General features: G+C 45.7%; 3 protein-coding genes across 3 annotated transcripts in view; 1 reads left to right on the top strand and 2 right to left on the bottom strand.

Moving 5' to 3' along the window:
- The window catches only part of Nup205 (nuclear pore complex protein Nup205), a 30,519-nt gene extending 21,658 nt beyond the window's left edge, over nucleotides 1-8,861 (bottom strand). Inside the window, exon 1 of the mRNA XM_075692580.1 lies at nucleotides 6,165-8,861. Coding sequence (XP_075548695.1) covers nucleotides 6,165-8,729 — 2,565 coding nt within the window. The 5' untranslated portion in view covers nucleotides 8,730-8,861. The remainder of the gene's footprint in view (nucleotides 1-6,164) is intronic.
- Nucleotides 8,862-8,911: 50 nt separating this feature from the next.
- On the top strand, nucleotides 8,912-9,471 carry LOC142582660 (cytochrome c oxidase subunit 7C, mitochondrial-like). Its single transcript, XM_075692583.1, has 3 exons — nucleotides 8,912-9,112; nucleotides 9,183-9,317; nucleotides 9,398-9,471. The coding sequence occupies exons 1-2, from the start codon at nucleotides 8,999-9,001 to the stop codon at nucleotides 9,297-9,299; spliced, it is 231 nt and encodes a 76-aa protein (XP_075548698.1). The 5' UTR covers nucleotides 8,912-8,998; the 3' UTR covers nucleotides 9,300-9,317; nucleotides 9,398-9,471.
- Nucleotides 9,472-10,061: 590 nt separating this feature from the next.
- Nucleotides 10,062-24,713, bottom strand: Pldn (biogenesis of lysosomal organelles complex 1 subunit pallidin). The gene is made up of 4 exons (XM_075692581.1): nucleotides 24,632-24,713; nucleotides 23,128-23,231; nucleotides 17,024-17,105; nucleotides 10,062-15,984 (listed from the first exon to the last, which is right to left on the bottom strand). Exons 2-4 carry the CDS (start codon nucleotides 23,202-23,204, stop codon nucleotides 15,769-15,771), a joined length of 375 nt encoding a protein of 124 aa, XP_075548696.1. The 5' UTR covers nucleotides 23,205-23,231; nucleotides 24,632-24,713; the 3' UTR covers nucleotides 10,062-15,768.
- Between the last annotated feature and the right edge of the window lie 1,408 nt (nucleotides 24,714-26,121).

Raw genomic sequence — 26,121 nt, 5'->3', positions numbered from 1 at the left:
AATGAAAAAGAGTAAATTCAAAATGTCAGGAGCATCTTTGGTTATCAGGTACAATGAGCGGAAAGAAAACTTGGCTGGGCATAACGTATTTGTGGACCGGAAATAATTGCACAGAGAAGAATCAAGAGTTAATGGAATGCCTAAGTGCTCATATTAAGGGTTTCAGGAATGATGCTGAATTTATCCTATTAGGTGACATGAATGCCCACATACAGGATCTAGATGGCTATACTGCCAACAATGGGAAGTTAATGCTAGATCTTTGTGAGCAACATAACCTCATTATCGTGAATATGGGGCCTAAGTGTGAAGGACAGACCACTTGGGAAGAGGGAAACCGGCAGTCGACCACTGCTTACTGTGTAATGACAGAAGGAATTCCTGATAAGTTGAAAGAAATTATCATTGACGAGGAAGGGTATAGCAGCATAGGGAGTGATTATAAACGCATCATCTTGAAAATGGGACATGTAGTTGGGAAAGAGAGCAAGGAGTGCAAAATAGCCAGTCTAAATTTAAACGCTGAACAAATAACAAATATAGTCACAAGAGTTGAGGAAGAACTTGGAAAATGGCCAAGAGTGGGAATATAGCGAGCTGCTAAGTGTAATAATGATAGAAATACAGAAAAAGAAACAATGTGCTCGTTGGAAAGGAAAAAAGAAACCAAAAAGCTGGTGGAACAGGGAAATACGAGAATCAATTGCCGAATGACAGAAAGCATCCCGAGAGCACAGGCAGGCAAAAAAAGCGCAGTTGCCGCAGGATGAAGTAGCCAGTAAATGGGAAATATACCGGGAGAAAAGATCTATGGTTCAAATACTGGTGCAAGCAAAGATAAAAGGTGAAAGTGAACGATGGCTGTCAGAAATACATGAGAAGAAGGCCGCACCTAGAATATTTTGGAACCACATAAAATTATTAGGGAGGAAGTCAACAATACAACAACATATCCTCGAAGAAGATGGAAACAAACTGGAAGGGAATGTGGCATTAAATTACATCCGTAAAATAAAAGCCGAAATCTTTCCAAGGCAATGACGACGTTGTATTTGAAAATAAAAAGAGCATGAAAGAGAACCAGATGGAAAAGGAGCTGGTCTGACTAACTTCCACTGGAAGAAAGCCGAAGGGAAAATTCCTAAGCGCACAGCCACAGGGCTAGGCGAGGTTCCCGTTTGGCTGATTAATGAACTAGGACTAAAAAGTAAGGAAGCACTGGTGCAAGCAGTGGAAAAAACTTTAAAATATAGACGAATACCAGACAGTTGGCGACAAAGTAGATTGAATTTAATTTATAAAGGTAAGGATCAGAAAGATAGAACTCCCTCATATTACATATTTACTCATTACATCGGTAACATACAGGTTAGCAATGCAGGCAATTAAAGCTGCAAGCATGGGCAGAGAATAACGGCATTTTGGGAGAACTTCAGAATGGCTTTAGAATAGGTAGGCATTTGGATGATAACTTATTTGTTCTTACTCGGTGTATTGAAATATCAAGAGCAGAAAGCAGGCCATTATATGTGGCCTTTTCAGACATTACAGGAGCATATGACAACATAGACCCCGAAATTTTGTAGGATATTCTGGAAGGGGAAGGCGACGATTGTCAACAGCTTTGAGAGAGATATACCTAGAAAATACCGTTTGCGTAGAATGGGAAGGGATGAAGAGCGAGGAGAAAGTTGATATCAACAAGGGACTGAGGCAGGGGTGCCCTTTATCCCCACTGCTGTTTATCATGTACATGGTGAAGATGGAGAGGGGGCTAGAAGGAAATAATATCAGCAGTAGAGCAACAGCTTCCAGGTTTATTTTATGCGGACGACATTGTGTTGCTAGATAACAAGCAAGGTGATTTGCAATGTCTGGCTAATATCTGTGGACAGGAAGGCGAGAATTTAGGTCTGAAATTTAGCTTTAAAAAATCGGGTGTTATGGCATTCAATGAAAACAGTGAACAGACAGTGGCAATACAGGGCCAGGAAACACCTCAGGTAAAAGAATACAAATACCTTGGTATATGGATAAACAAAGGCAATAAATATATGGAAACACATGAAAAAAGAATAACAGCACAGGAGAAGCGAAATGCAGCCACAATAATGCACAGAGTGCTATGGGGATACAATAGGTACGAGGTACTCCGGAGTATGCGGAAAGGTGTAATGGTTCAAGGACTTACATGTGAAGATGCGGCTGTTTGCTTGAAATCAGGAGTACAATCAGGACTCAATGGAAAACAAAGGCCAGTGGGACGCCTCGCATTGGGTGCTCACAGGAAGACTACAAATGAAGCTATGCAGGGTGATATGGGCTGGACAAGGTTTGAAGTGAGGGAAGCTCACAGTAAAAATGATCATGAAGAACAACTGAAGAATATGGAAGAAAGTAAATCGGCTGGGAGAGTGTTGAGGTATTTGTAAAGAAAAAACATTGATTTACAGTGGAGGAAAAGAACTAGGAAGCGTACCAGCAAGTACGCGGACTGTAGGGTAAGCAACACAGCAACAAAGAACGCCAAGCGGAAAGTAAGAGAGGTTGAAATAATCTCATGGGTGGCGGCAATGGAAAAGAAACTTGCCATGAGTAACTACTTCAGAGGAAAAAAACGAAATCAGGAAAGAAACAATTTATAACTCAAAGGGAAGCTCATTACTTTTCGAAGCGAGATCAGGATGCCTTAAAACATGCACCTATAAAGCGAGATATAAGAAGGAAGAAGAAACATGTGCTTGCTGCGGTAAAGCTAGGGAAACATGGAACAGTTTTATTAGAATGTGAAGATATCTGCCCAGCGGGCCATTTAAGCACCACTGGCCTCCTTGAGGTCCATGGGTTCAGGGAGAGCAAGGGAAAAGTAAATACGTCCGCAATAGAGCTTAGTAAGGGGCGATTGGAAGATTGGTGGAAGAAATGTAGGGAAATTACAAAAAACAGATGTAGGAAAACAGAGTTCACAATAAGGGGTCAGAAAATTTGATTATTGAAATTCATCATGGTTTTCTTTTCCTTTTCTTTTTTCATCTAGGTAGGACATTAGGCACTATAATAGCAAGAGCTTGGTGGCACAACCCACCGCCCTGTTCTAAAGGGGATGCTCATAACATCCATCCATCCACAGGGATACATTTGCCGTCAAGTGGCGGAGACAGTTCGGGCATCCTGCGACATCATATGGAAGTTCAATTCTCTGCTACTTGTAGTTTGTGCAAGTTTTGCTAGCCAGCAAAACCAGCGCAGCACTAAGCACTAATGAAACTACTGAAGTGCGAAAGCGTGGACAGTGCAAAGTCAAGCGAAAACGAAACCTTTCGACTGCCCGCGTCGTCAAGGGTAATTTCAATGAGTTCTTGTTTCTAAACATGAAATAGAACTGGACAAGTAACATTTTATTTCGTCTTATAATGCAATACAAGGATGCTTTTTTGCAACGAGTGGTTGAGTACTAGTGACAGGATTTAACTCAGGAGTGCTTCCGTAATTGGCCGAGTACTTGCATGTCCCGGGGCAGTCTCTAATCATGTCCTGCATTTACCTGAATTTCTCAATTATGAAGGCTCTGTACGTGATAATATTGACACTTTAGAGATTCTCAAGCACTAATCTATCACTTTAGCTTGACTTAATATTTGCCTTTAGTGTACCTTTGAAAAGACATGTTTACGATTATGTGGCTGCCGAGAATTTACCACAGCAGCAAAGTAGAATATACTTGGTTACTGTTATTGACCCTTTTTTTGGCGATCTCGTGGGTGCTGTCATGTTTGATCGCGTGGTGACACATCCATTGCTTGCCTAAGTTGACTCCATGTTTACAATGGATGTGCATGATGCTTGGTGCGGCTCAGCAAACCTCTGTTTTGGCTGATGTTGTAGACGGTGGCTGGGTGAACGACATGAAGCTTTGGTCACAACTTCGGAGAACGTGTAAGCAATTTCAGTGCTCATTATGACATGTCCAAACAGTGCAAGCGGCGTATAGGGTGCTTGTACTAAAAGCAGGGTTACAAATGCATTCCAAGCTCTCCAAACTTTCTGCTTATTAATTAAATCAGGTTCTGTGTGTTTGGCTCTTATTTATCTGAAAATCACTTTGAACCAATGGTGTGTCACGTTTCTGATCCCGTAAAGTTCTTTCGTGCAGTCACTATTCGATTGTTTACTCTCCGCCTAATTGCTCACAGGTGTGCTCAGTTGCGATACGTTTGTTCTTGCTGCGCACAGGCTTGAAATGTAGATGATCCGTGCTTTGTAATAGCTGGTAGCGAAGTGACTAGCGAAGATCGCTAGTCACTCACTCACTCTGTGGACTGTCACGAAACATTCAGCTTCAAACATTCATCAAACTACACAGGTGTAGTCGTTGTCACCCATGCTTCGGTGCATTGATTCAAGAGTGAGTCCATTCCCTTATCCTTGATATGTGGGCGATATAGTGGGTGTAAGTTTGTGTGTGAGTTGGGGTGGATATGTGTAGATAAAACGCGATAAACTTACTATGCCAGAAAGTGGTGCTACTCCTTAAGTCTCCGTTTAGCTAGTGGTACTCACTCTTGTCAACATTTTGGGGTTGAAGTCCTTTTTTTGATGACTAGCGATACAATGCTGGCGCAAAAGTTAATTTTTTTATCCTCAAGCAAAGCCACGTATCGCGAAGGGTGGGCAGCAATACATGCAGTCATGTCGCAGCAGTCCAAGGGCTTGGTCAAACAAATTCATTCCATTCCTTAATACGACAGTCACTATTTTTGCAGCCGACCACTGCACATGCCTTCCCTCTACTGTTCCACATTCTGCAGCATGAAAGGAGCACAGTGCATTAGTGAACACCCAGTTGCATTTCTGACAGCTAATCACACAGCAGCAAGGCGGAAGGGGTAATGGTTTCATATTTACGTTCATTCGCTGAGGCAACGTGCGGCGTGCCGTCAAAAGTGCCATCTCGTTACTCTAGAGCAAACTGCTCTATGAAAAGAGTCAATATTAGCTCTTTGTTTGTTACAAGCTCTGTGCCACCAGGTGCATGCACCCTGCTAGCCGCTGACGTTTGCGCCTCTGCCCATCTGGCACAACGCCCAGTCCGCCTGCATTTACCAGAATATTGGAAACGCTAAAATTCTCTACCGTGGTTTCACTGGCATGAAGTGACGGCCGCAAACGGCTAGATCCTGGCGCGGACCGGATACCAACAGCCAGATGCACTGCAGCCACTTCGCTCGCCTGTCGCCTTGCAGCACAGCGATATGTCGCAGTTTGACATGGAGCCAATCACTACATTTGCAGCCCACAACGCAACAAGAGCAATTCATGGTCCTCGTGAAAAGAAACCTCGAGACAAACACGGAGCATGTAGTACCACAAGCAGACGACACTTGCTGTGTGCAGGAAGTGCTTGAGTATTGTGATAAATTGTTGTTGTGTATTTTCTTTCTCTTCTTTCATAGAAATATATTAACCAATATTTAAACTATTTTGAATAACATTTGTTCACCATAAAGTTAGAAAAATAATCAATGTCGCTACCTGGGTAGCCAATCAGTTAGCTCATGTGTGCTGACTACATACATATATTGTAATGGGGCGGCTGAAAACTCGGAGGAGCGGCGCCGCTGTGATTGGTAGCGACACACATATTCAAGGCTTTATAATAAATCACATGCTTAATGGGAAGCGCTTAAATGTGTCCCTTAATGATCAGAAAAACCTACTATAATGACTCAGTACATTCGTACAAAATCATCAAAATCATTTCAAGGTCCCCTTAGTAATTTTGAATGCATTTCATGAAACATGAGGTATAACATTTTGGCACTTTCTTTTTGTCTGGATGGCTATACCAGTGCTTCCTTTCAAAATGGAATTTCACTATGGCAGGAGCTACCTACTGTAATGAGGCACTAGAAGGTGGCTTCTACTAGCACCGCCACAACCGGCATGTTGGAGGTCCACTAGCATATTCAAAAGGTGCGCCTTAATCTAACCTGCTTATTTCCAGCAGTGAGAGTGTATGAGCTTGCATCCATGATGCCACAGGCAAATCATCTACTGTGTCGTGTGAGAGAATTATTATTCACACGGCCCTGCTGACAGCAAAAAAGCTAGTTAGTTATTCAGTTACAAAGCTAAGAAGCAAAAATCTTTATTGAGCAACTTACCTCAATAGCCTCAGCAAAGCCATGCATGAGGACTTGGACCCTGTCAGCCCGGAAGGCAGTTTCCACCTGGCTAATCAAGGACGGTTGCATGCACAGCTGCAGCAGGATGCGTGCTGCCGACAAGGCATGACGTGGCTGCAGAGCCCCGTGGGTAACATAGGTGGCCAGCACACGGGCACAGTCGGGGTGTTGTGTACGCGGGTTAGTGCTGGTCAACAGCAGACGGTGCAATGAACACCCTGGGCGATCACGAAATGGTAATTGCAGGGCTTGTTCTATAAGCTGTAGGGCACACAGGCTGGCCTCTGCAGGGTCTCCCAGCTCACCAGCAGCTTCATCCAGAAGGTGCAGCAGCAGCGACAGTGCACCCCCTTCTTCAAGATACTCAAGCAACAGTACTTCCACACAAGGTTTGCCCAGCACTTTCAAACATGCAGCTGCCAGCTGCCACTTTTCAGTCGCATGTCGATAAGCACGAACATTAAGGCGTAGAAACACAGCCTCACGCACATGCTCCAGGAAGAGTGTGGTGCCAGGCACCGGAGGATGATCAAGCAGGGCAGCCAGCAGAACCAGCAACGCTGCCGTGATGGGAAATTCTTCATTGCGGCTTTCAATCTCGTCTAGCTCAGCACGGAGACCTTGCAGGCAGGGCACTAGCAGCTGCCAGATGCGTGGCGTCAACTCGGGGGCTGTGGCAAAGGCAGCTAAAGCACGCAGTAGAGCCGCTTTCAGCTCTGGTGGCACAGCACAGCTTATCAAGCCAGCCAGAAGCGCCAGTGTGCTGTGATGTGGGTGATCGGCAAGAGTCAGTCGAGCGAGCTCATCATACTGCACCACCGTCTCCATAAGCTTGAGCATGGCAACCAGTGCACGGAGTTCAAGCGCTGTAACAGGCTGAGCAGCCCGGTATTGCTCAGGCGGGCCTTCAGGGTGCAAGCAGTTGAAGTACTTGCGCATTGATCCCAGAAAATGCTCCCATGAAACAGGGCTCCATTGTGAACCTGCCAGGTGGCCATTGCTCTTGAGAAGTTGAAAGCAGTGCTGTGCACTAGTGCGAGACCGTGCCAGGCTGCTCAGTGCCGACACATATGGCACAAAAAGTGGCGCTTGAAGTAGGTCACCCGCCAGACGCACAAATTTAGCCAGCTGGCGCCTGTGACCACCCTCGGGGGCTTCAACCCAGAAGTCCTCTGCCAGTCTGAGTTCGAGGGGATCCTGTGAATACAGCTCAGCAACCAGTTCCAGCAACTGCTCGAAGTGACGTGGTAGTTGCACAGGCGGCGGTTGGCCGTTTTGCGCATAGGTGCTTATAATACGCGCTGCCTCATCACCCTGGTTGCGCAGTTCTTTCAGCTTGAGTGGCATGAGGGCTACGAAGTCAGCAAGCAGTGTGTGCATCTTCTTAAGGAAGAACTCCTCGCGATGCAGCAACGGCGAAAGCACCACCAGCTGCCGCAGCGCAGAAAACACCTGGGCCTCGATGGCGATATCCACGAGACGCTCGTCTTCTTCTAGGCAGACGGTCAGCTCTGACTCCAGGCCAGCCGCAGCCGGCAACTGCGACGACGCGCGCAGACTGAGTGCCCAAGCGAACTGTGCGATGCGGAACAGGGCCTCTTGCTTCCACGTCTGCTGAGAAGCCGTGAACTCGCGATGCAAAGCCAGGGCCAAATCGGCGTCTCGAAACAGCGGTGTCGTGTCTAGTGCATAGAACAACGCCATTAGCAGCGTGAGCGATACGCTGTCGAGAGCGCCATCACCTGCAGTCCGGGCTCGCTGCGACAGAAAACGCACAATCGCCAGGGTGTCGCTCTTGGAAAGCGGTGTCTGGCAGGCCCAACAGAAGACCACCTCGGCTAGAGACTGCTGCGTCTCCTGGATCATGTCCAGCACCTGACGACGGTAGCGCGGTGGCCCAAGGGCGCGGTTTCTTTGCAGCATGTCGAGTTCGCGCGCGTAGTCAAAGCGATCGAGCAGCTGAAGTGCGCGAGCCAGCACACCGTCCTCGTCGCGCAGACCATTGGTGTACTTGGTGACAGTGGCCAGCACGTCGGCGTTGAGGCCGACCGTCCAGGTGCGGCCCTCGGTGACCTGAACAAGCGTGCGCAGTGCATTGACCAACGCACGCCGGCCGTCGTAATATAGCAGGACGGCTACCAAACCACGCGTGAGTTCAGGGAAAAGCGGCAACTGCTGCTGCGCCGCTAGCACCAACTCCAAGGAAGCCAGCTCGTTGAGATCAAACATCTCGCTAAGCAACAGCGCCTCACCCACCACGTCCTGCGGTAGCAGCTGCGGCGTCGACTTGCCGGATACCGCGATTCCGTCCTGCGGTGCTCGCGACACGGCATCGCGATGCTGGGCGCATCGCGCCGGGTTTACCAGCAAGGCTGCGAAATCCCGCCGATGGCGCCGAAGCGCAGCGACGAAGTCCGCCACGGCCTCAACATCCCTGTGTACAAGCACCGCTTCTACAGCCTGCTGGAGGTCTTTGTATGGTGTCCACAGTGAAGAAGAGCTCATGTTTACGAATGGCCCCGTGCTGGACACTGTGGTGGCCATTTTTATGGCAGCTGGCGCAACCCGGGAGTCACAACTAGAGAATTTGTTCACGCCGTTCACTCAAACGCCCGTTCACACACCGGCATGACCGGCTAGCTCGCTCTACGCGCGCTTGCGCCGACTCTGACACTGGCTTCCATGCTGGCTACTGCCAAGACTTGCACGATTCCGTATCCAATGTAATCCTCAAACGGAGCCAACGTTGGCGGAGCTAAGGAGGGTCAAGAAGGGCACTCGGTAGACGTGCGTACGAGTATCGAGTGAAAGGCATGAATATGTCTCGCGTTGCTCGACTGGCCGTTGTAGCGCGGAATTTCACTACCTCGGCCATCCGAAGAAGTGGTGGCCATGATGACCACGACACGAGCGGCATTCCTGGTTCGGTGAGATAGGTTTACGGAAGACACCGGTACGCGCTCACTGACCTGCTTGCCCACACTTTTCTTGCTGCAGAACTTGCCCTTCAAGATCGATAACAAGTACGGTCTGACCATCAAGTTTGCCCTCTTCTTCGGGAGCGCCTTCGCGGTTCCTTTCTTCGCAGTTCGGCACCAGCTCCTGAAGCAGTAATGCTGTAAAAAAATATTTGTAAGTTCTGGCTACTATCGATTGCACTGGCGGTCTGGGTTTCACATTTTATTGCTAACTACTATCGTTTGTCTTTTCAGGACTCCGCTACGCGAGGCAGGCACTGAACAGCTAACTGTCGATTTGTGTAGAATAAATTCTGTCGCTTCGAATATTTGGTGGCTCCTTTGCAGTCATTTGGCGACCACGAGGCCTGGCGGGCATAGAGCAGACCCCGTCGGCTGAGCGGGGAAACCTTGGCACCCGCATTTGAACTTGCCAAATCAATTCATTGGTTCTGACCAGAGGCTGTAGACACAAGTGGTAGTGGGCATCTGCGGGTTTCAGTTTTGCGGGAAGGTCGACAAGCACGCGACACGTGGTAGAAAGTGCGCAGCGCAGTCCGAAACCCTTGGCATGCACCTTTCGTTAACAAGTACAGAGCCTCACCTTCTAGCTTTTGTACTTTATGATGCAGGTTCAAGCCCAATGCTTGATATCTGTGGCAGCGTTACTCGGCCACTAGACTAGCCATGTTTGAATAGACCTAATTTGCGCATTGTCTTCTTAAATGAAAGTTCCTGCAGCAACACCCAAAGAACCTAGTGGAACTCCCGAGTGAATCTCGTGGCCTTCGACATATGCCGCCCACCTTCTCTTCTTCAGTTATATCATTCTAAAGTTTGACTTATTTAAGCTAAGAGCTATTTTCAATGCCCCACAACATCTGGGCTCGCTGCTATTGAGTCATGACTCAAGAACACATTCCAGGAGAAAAACCAGTCCACTTTATTACCAAGCCACATGTACAAATTCATTTTGGCACAGCAATGCCACTGGAATTTATATGGACAGTGAAGAAAATATGTACTGTACATAACTGTTTTATTCCCAAGCCACATGTACAAATTCATTTTGGCACAGCAATGCCACTGGAATTCATATGGACAGTGAAGAAAATATGTACATAACTGTTGCAATAAACTTTGTTAGTCCTTAAAAAAATACAAAATACAGTAAAGCTAAGGAGCATATTTTTTTATACAGCACATGATCACATGCATACTGTAGGAACTCTGAACACCAAAAGAGACTATTTGAATCTTTAAAGCCAATTGCTATCACCACCTCAAATTAAAAACAGAGCACCTTGAAGGTAGCGTGCTTCAGGTTCACATTGTTCAGTACAGGACCATGCCATCGACAGTTCACTACTGCTGTTGTGCAGTCGCCCACAACAGTTTAAAGGGGCCCTGTACCACATCTTATTGAAGAAAGGTATTTTAAAGTGAAAAGTGGTTATTTCAGAAGTACTTTGCCACAGAAAGTACTGCAATGCGTTCAGCAGAAGCAGAGTTATTGGCAGTCAAAACACTGCCTCCACTGTGCTCCCATTTGTTCAGTGCCTTGCATTGCGAAGGCTACGGCACAGTGAAACATGCCGTAGCCTTCAAATTTCATTCAGGCGTTAACATAGATGCCACGACTTCTGCCTTTGGTGCCTACAATGTGCTAAACATAAGCCAAACGCAGTTGTCCTTGGCAAGCCACAGTGCGCTTAGCCAGTGGACTCGTGGTGGCACCCCATGGCGGCTGCTGTATCTACACCATGTAGCTGACCGCAGCTTAATGTCAGCTATTGGCCAATAGCAGCTGTCTAAGGGAAGGACATAATAAAGCGTCCAGAAGAGATAAAGAGTCCAGAATAGGGCCTTCTGTTGAAAAGAGCGTTTGAGAGAAAGGAGACTTCACAATCAGCTTGCGGGCCCTCCACGTACAACAGCAAAACTTGGCCGAGATGTTCACAGCAGCGTATGCCACCTGTGGACTATGTTATTTCACCAAGCCCGAGGGGTGGTTCAGGGCCCCTTTAAGGGTCACGAGGTCTGTGAACTGGCTGAATACATTGACTTGTATCCAAGCTTCGGTCTGCAATATGCAACGTGCACAGCAATTTATTAAATTGTGAAACCCATGTCCCATTATCTTCTGTGGCCAACTATACATAAACTTGTAATTGCCCATTTGACGAAAGCTCGTCTGGTAAGAAAGTGTAGTTGAGAAAAATGTGCACTCATAAATGTGAAAAAGACACCTGTATTGGGTGCTGAAACATCAAAAACATTTTCGTTTTTCTTTGTTTTTCAATTGGTGAGTGCACATTTTCTTCAACCATGTTGTTTTCTCACCAGCCGAGCTCTTGTCAAACCCTCAATTGCATTACACTTCGCAAATAGCCTGGACAACCCACTGCAATGAAAAGCTCCTTTTACAAGCATGCAACTTTGAGACGAAGGCAACCACAAAGCGCCTGGAAAACGATTTCCTTCAGCAGGCTTGAGCGCCTCAACCCCACGGAATTCCACGAAATTGTACTCCATTAAATTAGCACTGCTGCTGCGACTCATTTCTGTTGAGTCGCAGCAGCAGTACTAGGAAGACAAGTTTTTGTTGTTTGAGAAATATCAATGCCCTCACGCCCAGACTAGTGTTTGCAACTTGTCAATCCTCGATGCTGCAGAGCTTCATCTCCTAAGCCACGGCCGCAATTTTAACATTCGTACCACTCCGAGTATGCGCAAGATGGTATGTTCAGGAGAAGCTGTATGCTAGGTCAAGTCTGCTCTGCAAAGTGAAGCATGTACCTGTGCCATTGAGGCTGTTTTGAAGCTTCGTAGTGCTACGACCTCAAGTCTCGGCAACCTTGATAGAGAAGCCATGAAGAGACTACAGAACAACCAATACACCATGATTTTGCCAGCGTATAAGGGGAATGTAACCATTGTTTGGGATCATGAAAACAGTCTAAAAATTGATGGCACATCTCCAGGACGGAACAATGTATTGGAGAGTCAATTGGGACCCTACGAAAAAGACAGAGTCCGAACTTGAAAAGCTACTGACCGAGTCCTTTAAGTTTGTACTGCTGGAAAACAAGCATCTGTATTACCACCTGCTTGCTGGCTCGGCCCCTATGATATACAGCCTCCCTAAGGTTTACAAGCCTGATGCCCCGCTTCGTACAACTGCACACTTCACACATTCCTCCTTGCACCAGCTTTCTCGATATCCTCATGATGTAATTCAGCCCATGGTAGGACGAACATCAATGTACATGAACAACTCCATTGACTTCATCGACATCAAGAACGTGGCTTTGAAAACCGAAAACGTTGTGGTCTCCTTTGAGGTCAAGTCAATGTTCACGCACATACCTGTAGACTATGCTGTTGATTACAGTAGAACAGCATTGCACAGCGACACTTCTCTGCCTTCGCACACCCCATTCGATGTCAACACCTTGTGCTGCCTTCTTGATTATAACTTACGCAACACATATTTCTCATTCAATGGATTATTCTACAGGCAGGTGTTTGGGTCAGCGATAAGGGCATTAGTCTCAGTGGCTTGTGCCAATCTTGCATTGGAAGCTGTTGAAGGAAGAGCCTAGGCAACACTCCATCCTGCACTGAAATTTTTCATGCGGCATGCTGACAAGTGTTTTTATGTTATCCGCCACAAAGATGTTGCACCTTTCGTGGAACACCTAAACTCGTTTCCGTGTACGATCAAATTCACTGTTGAAGAAGTAAATGGCCACATTGCTTTCCTTGATGTTGAAATCAACTGCACTGCACCCAGCCTTTCAACAAGCATACATCGAAAGCCTATGCATAACAGGGAATAGCTGCACTTTAAGTCATCCCATCCCATAGGGCAAAAACGATCAATTGCATTGACACTGTTTTCCCATGCATACACTTATGTTCTACTGCTGTTGCACGAAAACTTGAGCTGAAGACTGAAGAAAGGTGTGCTGCTAACCCTCCTGCCAGAGCAACGACAAGGAAGTGGGCTTCACTTCCTTAAGCACAAGGGGTGAGCAAGCTAACTTCAAGAATATTCAAAGACTATGAAGTGCAAATCTGCCACATCCCCACAAGCGAACTAAAGCAGCAAGTCGTCAGAGTAAAATATTTGGAGAATGCCTAAGCTTCGCCTTTAAGAGTAAAACACAGTAACATTCAAAGGTCCCTGACTGCTTCTCACACCTCCCAACAACTGCTGTGTATATAACCGTAATATTTACTGGGAAACGCTATGCACGAAGTTGGGCTTTTTGATAGAAACGCGGCCTTTTGCGTGGGCTGTGATGCGGCAGAGGCGAGTGCCATCTGGAAGTGTTTCAAGGAAACAGGCGCACCGCTTCGTGGACTCCAAGATATTCATGCGCCAGCGCGTGCAAATGGCGGACGTCGTGGCCAGTCTATGAATGGTAGAAATGCTGGAAAAGGGGTTTCTTTGAGTTTCACATAACAGAATTATGTTTTCTCGTATAGAAAAATTACAATCTGACACTATCATGTCTGTAGGTTGTGTGTTTTTTCTACATTTTTCTACATTTACAAAATTCTGTGTGAAGACTGCCAGGAGTGCTATGTAGGCAAAACTGGAAACTTAAAAAGAAGGCTACAGCAGCACAACAATGATTTAGCAGGTCACACAGTGTCTAATGCATGGGCAGAGCATCATGAAAAAATCTGGTCACAGTATTGATTCGCAATTGGCTTCAGTCATCGAAAAGGAAAATAAACTACCATCCCGCTTGCTCCTTGAATAATTTTGCATACGATCTATGGCAGCCACGATAAAACAAACATGGGGACCCCTCCCTGAGCTAAACGTAATCGCAATGTCTTGTGAACAAGGCACCCGTACTGGATGCCAAAACGTAAAAAGAATTTTTATTTTTTTGTTTTTCAGTTGGCGAGTGTATGTTTTCTTCAACTACAGAACAACCTTGTGTACTCACTTGCTGTACACCAGTGAAATGTGTTAGGGCCTGAAGTCCTGTTTACCAGCACTTCTGCTCCAGCTTTTTCTTCAGGGAATAAACTTCACATATTCATTGAGATGGAGGGAAAATCCACATAACTGTTTGAGGGGTTTCTTCATCCCATTCATATTCCACATTGATTCCATAAGATTTGTATCATAATTATCTCAGATAATGAGCCACTCATCTCGCACAGATGTAGTTTGTTAGAAAAAAGGTGACATGTCATTGAGCAAAAGTAGACGAAAAAAGAAAAATGCCAGTGTGAAGGCCTGCCTAGGGCTGTAACATAACTGACATGTTTCAAGAATGTTTGCCAGCTGTGAGCATTTACCACATGTCACTGGCCATGCCACTTATGGCTGCTGAATTTCGACTCTAATGTACATAGTAACTTGTGATATTGAGTTGTCTACGGAAGTTCTTGCAGAGATGGACAATCTCAATGTGCTTTGTGAGTAGAGCTGGATTTGACAGAGCAATAAATGGGGCTATTTGTATATTCATTATTCTTGTGCTACGTATAGCACACACACTAATGGGAACTAGAGGAACACCTTTAGGAATGAAAATGCAAAACTGACACGAATGAGAACTCCATCCACACGATAGACTGAATCGCTGATTTAGGGAGTTTACGGACAAGTGTGACGTGGCACTGAATCGCACCACATTTAATGGTTCTGCAGAGAAGCTGTCAACAATGCAACAGACCCATCTCATGCAGGTTTAAATAAGCAGCACACTTTGCAAAAATATTGAAGAGAAACACGCCTGTCTGTCACTCTTTTGTCCTCACGCAAATTGTGTACTTTGAGCAAGGACACAAGTATGAATCTAGTAGCCTGGCAACATGTTCCCCAAGACCCACCTCACCATGTTCAGAATGCATGCACAGCTGCCCTGTTAACATAATGATGCCTGTAGTCCTCTCCGCTTCCCTTCAGCACTTAGGTTCAAGGCAACTTTGAAGGAAATGCCAAACAAAATTCAATGTAGTGGATTTTTCCTGCTGATTATAAGGGCGAGGTGTGAGGTTGCAGCTTCTCAAACCCACTCCTATTGCAAAGTTTTTCTTACCATAGTTGCCCTTCAGCCCTTTAGGACTAGTACACAACTACCAGCGCCCTTTATGGTAGCGGTGGTGCAGAGGAACTGGTTGCAGCTACAGTGTAGAACATCCAATACAAGACACACCACACGCATAGTGCTAACATTCAACTTTCTAATTTCCAGGGACAGAGCTAAACAAGCCTTTCAACAGGCAAATCACTGAACATATGCTCAGAGCAATGGCATAATAGCTCTGGTCCTGAATATAAGATGCTTGTGAAAGTTAGCACCGTATGTGCACCTGGTGTCGCTCTTGTGTCCCGTACCGAGCACTTTACTCTCTCTCATATGATACACTAACAAGCCCAGCATGTCACCGTAGTGAAACTCATGGCGAGGTTGGTCTACTGAGTGCAGATGTCACATTAATCTAGAGGCTGGATCAGTTATTCACTTCATTTTGTGATTCTATCATAGAGGTGAGCGATCAATGAATTTGGACATTTCGCAGGTACCTTCCTTTTCCCTGCATATTGCACTGTTCACATCATAGCCACAGCATCTACACATATGCTTGCTCATTTAAGGGGGAGCCAATTGTGGGGCCACACGTGGCTGCAGCTGCCGTGTGCGCTCCAGGTCTCGCTGGCGCTGTTGCTCTGCCTGCAGGGCCTCCTTCTGCTTCAGCTGCTGTAGCCGCAAGGCACGCTTGCGCAGGCGGCTACTCCGCTGCTGCAACTCCGTCATGTCACGCTTGAGGCGCACCAACTTGGCCTGGTACACCCGAGCCCGCTGCAGCTGCACACCAAGCAATCGGCTTGTTTGTTCGTAATCAATAACTTGAAATAAAATATTTCTGGTCTGCAAGACAGTTCCCCAGCTATTCCAGCTCTAAAACATCACTTCGAGTTGTGAGTATCCCTGGAAGCTATTCCAAGTTAGTCGACTGAAACGCCATTAGCGAGTGACAAAATCAAACACTGCTTTGGAAAGTTGACACTACCACAGCATGTTGCCTGCTCAATAGGAAAAACATCAAAATGGTAGATTCAGTAGTGAAAAAGTGTTGACAAGAAAGTTCATTTAATAATTTTACCTACAGCGTTTTCTTACACAGCATTCTTTCCCCGTAAAGCTGGAAGTGGCACAATCCTGTGGGAACAACAGTCTGTGGTCAGGTGATATGAAACATGGGAGCCTATCGAAGATTTCCAAGCTATAGTACAAATAAGAGCTACAGCATATGTATAACATGCTGCTCTCACACTATTTCCAATGAGATTATGTATAGTAGTCCAGAGAAGCTTGTTCGATGCTTCGCTGACAGTGACCTTGTTTTAAAAATGAATTGTTAAAATTTTTATTTATAGCGAGATGTAGAGTATGCCACTAACTTGCAAAACAACATTGATTCAGTATGCATTCATTTATCCAGCTTTACCTTTTCAGCACACCATTTGCAATACCCATGTTCATCCACTTTGTATATGCATGACAGGGTGATCAAAATTAATCGCTCCCACAACGTTGTGCGCTAGTAAAGATGATTTCACTAGATGACTATAAATCACATTCGGAGATATTGTATTGAGCGCATGCTGAATGATTGAAAAAGAGTTCACGCAATTTCATGGCAAGCATGTGAATGGGTACCAGGAGAGCTGTGACACCAGTAACCACACCAAAACGTTTTGCAGCCTGTAATGTTGTGCAGTGATTTCAGTGTAGCCAATATCTATTATTTAGCAATGGTGGCCAGAGACTGCGCTGTGATGCCCATCACCACGGACCCATTACTGTAGTCTGAAATAAGCTGCATACAAAATAGTTGACTGACCACGTCATCAAGGCTCCCCAAGGCATCAGCAAAGCGGTTGTTTTCCTGCTGCACTGTGTCCAAAAGCAGGCCCTGGTTTCGTCTGCAAAACGAAAAAGGGTTTCCTACCATTTCAGGAGCCAAGGACATTAGATGCACATGTTTTGCACTGTCCTTCAGTTCACTGCTTTATGTTTCACAATCAACAGTGTAAAACGTGATTTGCCAGATGAAGTGCAGCGACCATGCCTAGAACAAGTTAAGAAAACGTTAGGGCACTTGCCACTGTTTACCAAACGCAATGCATCCAGAGACTTTAGCTGTAGCACGCCAACATGCCTTCATCTGGTAGCACAAGCAATTGTAGCGTGTGAATGTGCACTGCTGATGATAACCTTTCTTCATCACCGTGTGCAATTTCTGAGCTGTGAAAAATGACACCTCATCACTGCAATGGGACTTCAAGGTGATACCTGAAGTGGGGTCGAATCTATAATCAAATCTATAATCAAATATTTGAACAGATGTGCTACCATGCTGGAACAGAATGCAAATGAGAAAAGCATGAAAGTGCAATTCAATTTTCATATCTGCCAGTGTTTGTGACACTGGCATGATTCACTTCACAGGCAGTATCAAAGCTAAGAAGCATTTGGCAATCAGTTAAGCAATGATCACGCTTTGCGTTTTTAGACAATTGAGTAGAAGCACCTTTTTTTTCCCTTTTAAGTCTTATTACAGACGATAGTACACACAAAGCCTATTTTAATATGAACATCTTATGACATCTGGCTGCCTTAATCTGGACTATGTATGATGTACATGTATCATATGTATCAGCACAAATTCAAACACAAGCAATTCTGAAACTACTTCAATGTGTTCTTCAGTTTCCTGCATTTGCAACAGTGACTAACTAGGTAATTCAGACCTCGAACTGTACACTTGGGGCAGCTCCACGACTGAAAACCAGCTGCATGAGCAATTATATATCGCACTTCCACGTAATTAAGTGTAACAGGCATTCTAATTAGTTATTTCCTGTTCACATTTTAGTCCGTGCTGATGGTATGTCGTGAAAGCTCCTTTGCGATATAAAGAAAAGTGTAGTGACAGATGAGATACAGCCATGAATACTGCAGTTTGAATCCAAAGGAGTGCCTCATTGTTCTGTGGTGTCACTGCTGTAGTGTACACTCGTCCATTTTGTCAGAGGCAGATGACAATGAGGTTCTTTAGGTACTTGGTGAAGCCAGATTAGCCGTTTTCCTAATCTCTCTAAATATCCACTGTAATAATGTGCAGATGTTTGCGCTATGAACTGTCTTCTTCGCATCCACCCTTACTAGTCTTGGCTGTTACTGTAGCCAGCCCTTTTGCTGTTGCTCAACCAATAGGGAAACTCCTCAGCTGAATGCGTTGAGAGACTAGTTCCTGCGCATTCACAGTATACAGTAAAACCTCGTTAATTCGAAGTCATTGGGACTGCAAGAAATCTTTGAATTAAGCGGATTTTTGAATTAACCGAACACACAAAGAAATACAACCCAGGCAAAAAATTTCGCTGCAGGAATGCACTACCTTCATTCGACAATCTCTGGATTAGTTAAAGTAATCAGAGATGCTGGTTTGCCGCGTCCTGTAGTTCGGGGTTCCAAGGGTCATGTTGTCTAGTTGGCCAACTACGTGCAGCATTTGAGAATTTCCACCGTGGCACTCAACAAAACTGCGGATAACGTTCAGCGATCCAATAACTTCCCCGAGAGTGGGTGCTCAGGAGGGCTTGTGAGCGTCATCGTTGTTGCTGTCACCACACATGGTCGCATCAGCGGTAGCTTCACTCTCCAAGTCTGAGTAGCACATTTGTTGATCATTTTCAAAGTTCAGATACTCGGCGAAGCCGACTGCACCGGATTCACTATCCTGTGCACAGAGTGCATTGATGCGGTCACAATACTCGGCTCCTTCTTCATCAAGTGCACATGAATAGTCAGCATCAGCATCGATGGTGCTTTCCTTCGAGAAACCAGCGTGTTCAAAACAGTGCATGATCAAAGTGGCTTCCACTTGCTTCCATGCATACACAATAAGACATATGGCCCCGAGGAGGTCGATGAAGTCGAGGAGGTCGATACCAGGCTTTCCTGTTGTGCTGGTAGATAAGCTCATCCCTCGGCGGCAGCGATGCATTTTTAAAGCAGCTGGGCTTCCCACTCTTTCCAACTATGAGTAGCAGCAGCTTGTATTTACCGCACATGTTCACGCCGAACAGAACGGTAATTGTTTCCTTGCCCTGCTTTCAACCCTTAACCACAGTGTCCTTCGCTGCGAACATTTTTAAGGGCAGCATCTTGTAAAACAGGGCTGCCTCGTCAAGGTTGTACACATTGTCTGCACCATACTCGCTAAGCAACGGAGCCAACGTGTGTTTCTTCCAGTCGTCGACGACGCTCTCGTTTGCGCTGCTGCTCTCATCACAGACGGCTACAAAGGTCAAATTATTGCGCTCTTTAAAACGGCTGAATCATCCATTGCTACACTTGAACTCTTCGTGCCCAAGTTGTAGAGCCAAGTCGTTGGCCTTCTCGCGTAGTATCGTTCCATTGATGGGAAGGTGGGCTGCGTTTGCTCTCTGCAGCCAGCGAAGTAAAGCTGATTCCACATGTTGGTACCTGGGAGCCCGTACTCACGACCGCTTCTTACTGTAGGCCTCCAGTACCTTCGACCTAATCTTCAATATTGTGGACAACGTCGAAAGGGGCACGCTGTGCCTTTCAGTCAACTCAGTCTTGGAACACGTGTTCTTACCCGCTTCTGGATCAAGCAGAACTTATGCTGCAGCGTTAAAGTCTTATACTTTGGCATCTTCGCTCACTGGCACTTTTGCACAGTTCAGAAAAAAAAAAAGAACACCACACTAGCTGCAACACCCCTAACCACCGCACACAAAGAAACGGCGGAGACCGGCATTGTGCGCACACATGTCACCACGGGCGCAGAGAGAGAATGGCCGAACGGCAGCCAGTGGCAGTGGCATAGAACACATGCCGACGCTGCGACTGCGAGGCGCGTGTGGAGTGGGGGATGAGAGCACGTGACAAAAACCGGTATGCCCGCCGCATTGCAGTGAAGCACGTTTTCTCCTCTGCAGACATGCATTCCGGCGGGCCGCCAGGCATACCGTGGACTGATTTTTGTGCTAGCAGTACTACGGATCGGACGCTTCATCTATAAATAATCACAATTGCTATGTGGCATCGCCTCGCGGCTCCGAATGATCATCATTTCATCGGGTGTGGTGTGAAATGGGGATCGGGAATTGGCGCATAGCACCCCAAATCTACAAATTAACTGGGTTGGCCTAGGCTGCCGGTTCGAATTATCCAGTCAAATTTACATTGGAAAATACGGGACCGCAGAAAACCTTCAAATTATCCGGGATTTCGAATTAGACGAGGTTTTACTGTATGTACTTTAATGCAAACAGGACAACACAAGGAGGAGACAGGACATAGCGACTTGTCCCGTCACCTTCTTGTGTCATTCTGTTTGTTTTGATGTTTATGATGAAGGGCATCTCCTCTTTGAGACTAAACATATTTGAAGGCAGTATTTGGTGAACAGAGGGACTAACAGCAAATGCTGCCTTCTTGGATGGCATCTCCCAAGTTCTAGACCTGTCCCTTGCAACAGTGCCAGAAAATCATGTGGTTTTCATCCTTTATTGTCATTCCTGACTAGCATCAAAAATGTGCATTTTGGAATACTTGTACTTGTGAACTTGGTGCTTGGTACTTGGTGCTTAAGAGTGCACATTTAACATTTGTGCTGTAGCCAATTGCTTTGGAAGGTGGATTAACCTGAATTCGTCAGTCTTTTCAAGACAGCATAATGCAAAATGAGGCTCATTAACTAAAGCTAGAGAAGTTATAGGAAAACAGGCTTTACATTCCACAATTACCAGGTTTTAGTAGTTTTCTGTAGCTATATGTCTTCGCAGCATAAGAGTTCACAACAATACTTTAAACAACATTTAAAATGGCTAGCTTGATCGAATAGTTCTTCGTGTATCTCTTTTATCTATCTGGTTCTGGTCATGTAAGCTGTTTCATCAATTGGTGACGCTTTGCCTGAGGTAGCACATAAATTGAAAAAGCAGCGGAAGCCATCTCACAATTACTGTCAATGGTAATGCATTTAGCCTTGAATCAACATAGCGACACAACGTATTGCCACGATCGAAACGAGTTATGTATGAGACATGTACTGCAGGGAGGTTCCTTTTTTGTGCTTCCCTAAGGACAATCAGCGCAATCTAGGGATGCCACTGCCACAAAACCTCCAAAGTGCATGGCATGCTGGTACATGCAAATGATGAGAAACATATGTCATGTGGAGACTGGGCTTGTCTCTCGCACTTCTTTCTGGACGAACTGTGCCATCTAGCGGCACTGCCGAGAAGTCCTCACATGGCCTCCAAGATGAAAAGTGTGGTGTGCCGGTGCCTGCGAACTATGAAAATTGTTCCCTCGCTTGCCGCACACTTAGTGGTACACACTCACTGACTTAAGTTGGCGAGAGGTTCATTGAAGAGCGGCACATAGCCAGTGCGTTCATTGTCCAGCCTGCTAAAGCGTCGGGTTGCTGTCCTTGAGGGACTTGTGACATGGATTCGATTCCATTCAGCATCGGTGCAATTTAAGGGATCTTTTTCATAACTGTACTGGAGTGGCACATACCTAGCTACTTAAGTTGGCACCAAAGTTGTTCGTTGTAGAGTGGCATACACTTACTGGCACATTTCCAGTGGATCAAGTTGGCGCCAAAGAGGTTCATTGAAGACCAGCACAGACCGAGCGGCACATACTCAATGCTCCAAGTCAGCGTCAAAGTGTTTCTTCGAGCAGTGGTGCCTACACAGCCGCACATCTACAGTGACCAGTTGGTCTGACGGTTGGTTTCGAACCCTGTTCCGTCACCAAGGCAACCCAATGTGCTACACATTTGACCACAGACTACCCATTGACTCAGGTACGCGGGAAAAGATAGAAACATACACAGATACAAACATACCCCTGGAAAGTGCATGAAGTATCCTAATAATCCTAGTGTCCTAATGCCTTAACAAACTGAAAGTCCCAGTTAAATTAAGTAATCTTAATATGCGTTAGAACACGGCATGGCAACAAGTACCTTGCTAATCATTTTTCAATGATGGTAAGTAATTACAGAGCTTTTTTTTTAACGATGTCATACAAGCATGCATAACATCACTAGACACCTCCAATGGCTTCTCAGGCATTCAGTTACACATGTTGCTGCCTTGGTGCACAATTGCCATCAGTATTCTTAATTAGCCTTTATGCCAAACCATAACTCTGATGCCAAAAATCTTATGCAACTTGAACAAACTATGCTTTTGTAATACATTTCAGCTCATGAACATGATCCTCTTTCTGATCACAGGCAGCTACAACTGCAGTACACTAAGCGAGGGATGGTGACATCATGTTTGAGTAGCTCAGACAAAACAACAGCAAAACAACTCATTTGAAATATTGCATGTGCACACAATGCTCATTCTAGCAGTAGAAGGCCAAATATTGCCCTAGCTCCACTGCTAAGCCGACTGCATAGAGCATGAAGGTACATCAAGTTGGCTTCTTCATTGTTTTGCAGCTAAGCTGACTGAATGCACATCGCTCGTGCCCCTGGGATACTAATAAAAAGTGCATGCTAATAAAAAATGTGAAAGCAAAGCAGCTCTATGCAGTATCTCGATGCGTGAAATATGAGCAGAGCTTACTAAGCAATGCTCTGTCTACTATTTCAGGAGCCACATGGAACTGTTTCGTGTGCATAGTATGATGGAACGTTGCAAAACTGACAGCTATTGGTAAAAGGCAAATGCTTGCACAACACTCAATTCCTGACACTCGACAAGCTTGTCAAGCCACAGGTCACCGTAACTCCTACATTTGTCTTCCATTGTTTCCGTCCTACAAGCCACGGTTTCACACTGTTTGAGGAAGCCATAAGCCCCCAGGGATAGCATGGACACCACTTATGATGGTGAGTTGAATGATTTTGCAATGAAAAACCTTCATGTTGCAGGCAGCACTTACGTCAAGTCACCCAGGCTTGCCTGCAGGGCACGCAGATCATCCACATGGCCAAGCTGCTCCATGGTAGTGGTGGCCATGCACCGAAGCCGAGCTTGAAGCTCCCACTGTGATACATATGAAAAATCACGAACATTGTCAGATCATAACGAGGCAATTACAGCCGATATCAATTTAAAAAATATGCAATACTAACATCTTCTAGGTGGATGTCGCAACTTAGCCCCATACCAATTTGAAACTCGCACACTTATGACATCATGAAAGAAAAATTGTCACCAGCCGAGAGTAGCTAGAAGCCTTATGCTGCTCGCTGACGGATGATAATCTCCCCTTATGTGAAACTTTCATTTTCATTCAGCAACATATACATGTACATGTTACCATACCTTATTTGGAAGCGAACACTTTGTAGGCTGCCTTTGGATTCCACGAAACAATTCACAAGGTTCACCTCTATTTTACAAGGCTCCAGAAGGTGTGACGATGTGCTTTCATCAATGCACATCTAGATTATGTAGTGGTGGTGCCTGCCAAAAAGACAGCCCAGTTGATGTTTTCTAACACTAAACCTACAGTGTGCACAGTATGCTACAGAGCTATCAAGGAACTTGTGCCTGCTCTTTAGACCACAGCAACCTTGTGTCAAAGTATCTACATTCGCCATGTACTATTTCTTTCAGCACAAACAGCAAGTTTCCCCATGTTAATGTCGTAAACATGACAGTGCCTGCTGAGCATTTTATGGAAAGGCGCACACAGCAGTATTGCACCAATTGCCACGGCTGCAAAAGCACAAAGAGCCAGTTGATGATATAGGGAATACATAATCTAGACATAAAACATTCTGAGGACAAGTGCTGCTTCATTGCACATTCCAATACTTGCCTTTGAAGGCACAACAAAATAGTAACTGTACTATAAGTGACCGCACAAGTGGCTGTTGAATATTACTATTACTGGTGTGCCTATGCATTGGCACAGTGCCCCGAATCAGCTGAACGAGCAATGTGGCAACAAGCAAATTAGTCCAGTTGCACCCTAATATATATATCGAAAACTGAAGATAACTTTGTGCTTGCCGATTTACTGTTTCCTTTGTGCATAAACCAACCCAACTTTACGATCGTGGTCAGAAACGCATAATAGTAGCAGACCTCGGTAAAAAAAACTACGCTTGGCGGTGTCTCTCGGAAACAAACGTTGAGATCGTAGATTTTTGCCACCCAATTTTTAAGCAGCTAGCAGCTATCTTTAGATCATTAAACTTAGATCCATGTTATCGGCGCACGGATTCCTCGTAGCTGCACTAACATGCGTGCATCACAGAGAGCAGCAGCAATTTACGGCAGAACCAGCGTCGACTGTAGGAGCGGTATGTGATGCTACCCACTCCATCGAAGCAGTCACATGCGCGCGTATGAATTCTTTCAGCCTGCAACGCTCCGTTCGTGGTCCTGATGCATGACTAAGACAACCTGATAATCAAAAATGCAATGATAACGACCTAGAACGGCGTAGATGAGTGCTCGAGTGCGATCAGCTGTAGCTGTCGTGATTATACAGTCATTATACAGGGTTGCCAGCAGTACATCAGAAAGCGCCCAAATGCATAAAACACAAATTAGTAAAAGCTCACAAGCAACCCTTGCGCAAAGTATGGCAAATATTTGCACGAGATTTTTACAAAGGCCGTTTAGTGCCGTTATCATCGTAAGCCGAAATTATGTATGCCAAAATGATCATGTTTCATCCCGCATTGTGGAGATAACAGCGCCCTGTTATCTTGAAGTTCATGCAGGACAACACTCTAAAAACTGTTTGCACCCTTTGCGGTGTATATTTGTCCCACAACAATAATCGACATCTGCCTTGCTTGCGTTTCCTTTCTTGAAACCTCGGCACTCGCTACTTTACTGTCGAGAATGCTGCGTCACACTGATAACGCGCATGCCGTTCGTGACAAGGAAGTACCGGGCTCGCAGCGTTAAAGAAAGGAAACGCGGGCAAGACGAATGACGATTATTGTTGTGGGACAAATATACACCCCTAAGGGTGCAACTGTTTTTAGAGTGTTAACACTCTAGAAAAGTTTACACCCTTTGGGGTGTATATATGCCACACAACAATAATCGTCATCTGCCTTGATGCGCTTCCTTTCCTTAACGGTGCGAGCCCGGTACTTTCCAGTAACGAACGGCATGCGCCTTATCAGCATGACATAGCATTCCCGACAAGAAAGTAGCGGGCGCGGCGTTTTCAAGAAAGGAAACGCATCAAGGCAGATGACGGTTATCGTTGTGTGGCAGATATACACCCCACAGGGTGCAAACGTTTTTAGAGTGTACACTTTAAGAAAGTTTACACCCTCTGAGTGGTATCTTGCCACACAACAATACACTCTAAGAACAGTTTACACTCTAAGAAGAGTTTGCACCTTTTGGAGTACCCCTTCTGCCACACAACGATAATCGTCATCTGCCTTGATGCGTTTCCTTTCTTTCACGCAGCGAGCCCGGTACTTTCCAGTAACGAACGGCATGCGCGTTATCAGCATGACATAGCATTCCCGACAGGAAAGTAGCGGGCGTGGCGTTTTCAAGAGAGGAAATGCATCAAGGCAAATGACGATTATCGTTGTGTGGCAGAAGGGGCACGCCAAAGGGTGTAAACTGTTCTTAGAGTGTCCACCCTTTGGAGTGCCCCTTCTGCCACACAACAATAATCGTCATCTGCCTTGATGCTTTTCCTTTCTTTAACGCTGCGAGCCCGGTACTTTACAGTAACGAACGGCATGCGCGTTATCAGCATGGTAGCATTTCCGACTATCATCGACTATCACTATCACTATTCGACTATCATCCGACTATCATCGACTATCACGAACGTTACAGGAAAGTACCGGGCTCGCAGCGTTAAGGCAAGGAAACGCATCAAGGCAGATGACGATTATTGTTGTGTGGCAGAAGGGGCACTCCAAAGGGTGTAAACTGTTCT

Source organism: Dermacentor variabilis, chromosome 5 (genome assembly GCF_050947875.1).
Source record: "Dermacentor variabilis isolate Ectoservices chromosome 5, ASM5094787v1, whole genome shotgun sequence".
In the NCBI taxonomy this organism is placed as follows: domain Eukaryota; kingdom Metazoa; phylum Arthropoda; class Arachnida; order Ixodida; family Ixodidae; genus Dermacentor; species Dermacentor variabilis.
This window is presented reverse-complemented; position numbering and strand designations above follow the sequence as displayed.

Excerpts from the sequence above, each read along its gene's own strand:
- Pldn (XM_075692581.1), bottom strand. The coding sequence starts at position 23,204 with ATGGCCACCACTACCATGGAGCAGCTTGGCCATGTGGATGATCTGCGT. Across the intron at positions 17,106-23,127 it reads GCAAGCCTGGGTGACTTGAC|ACGAAACCAGGGCCTGCTTT; the intron begins GTAAGTGCTGCC and ends TTCGTTTTGCAG. Across the intron at positions 15,985-17,023 it reads TGGGGAGCCTTGATGACGTG|CTGCAGCGGGCTCGGGTGTA; the intron begins GTCAGTCAACTA and ends CTTGGTGTGCAG.
- LOC142582660 (XM_075692583.1), top strand. The coding sequence starts at position 8,999 with ATGAATATGTCTCGCGTTGCTCGACTGGCCGTTGTAGCGCGGAATTTC. Across the intron at positions 9,113-9,182 it reads CGAGCGGCATTCCTGGTTCG|AACTTGCCCTTCAAGATCGA; the intron begins GTGAGATAGGTT and ends TTCTTGCTGCAG.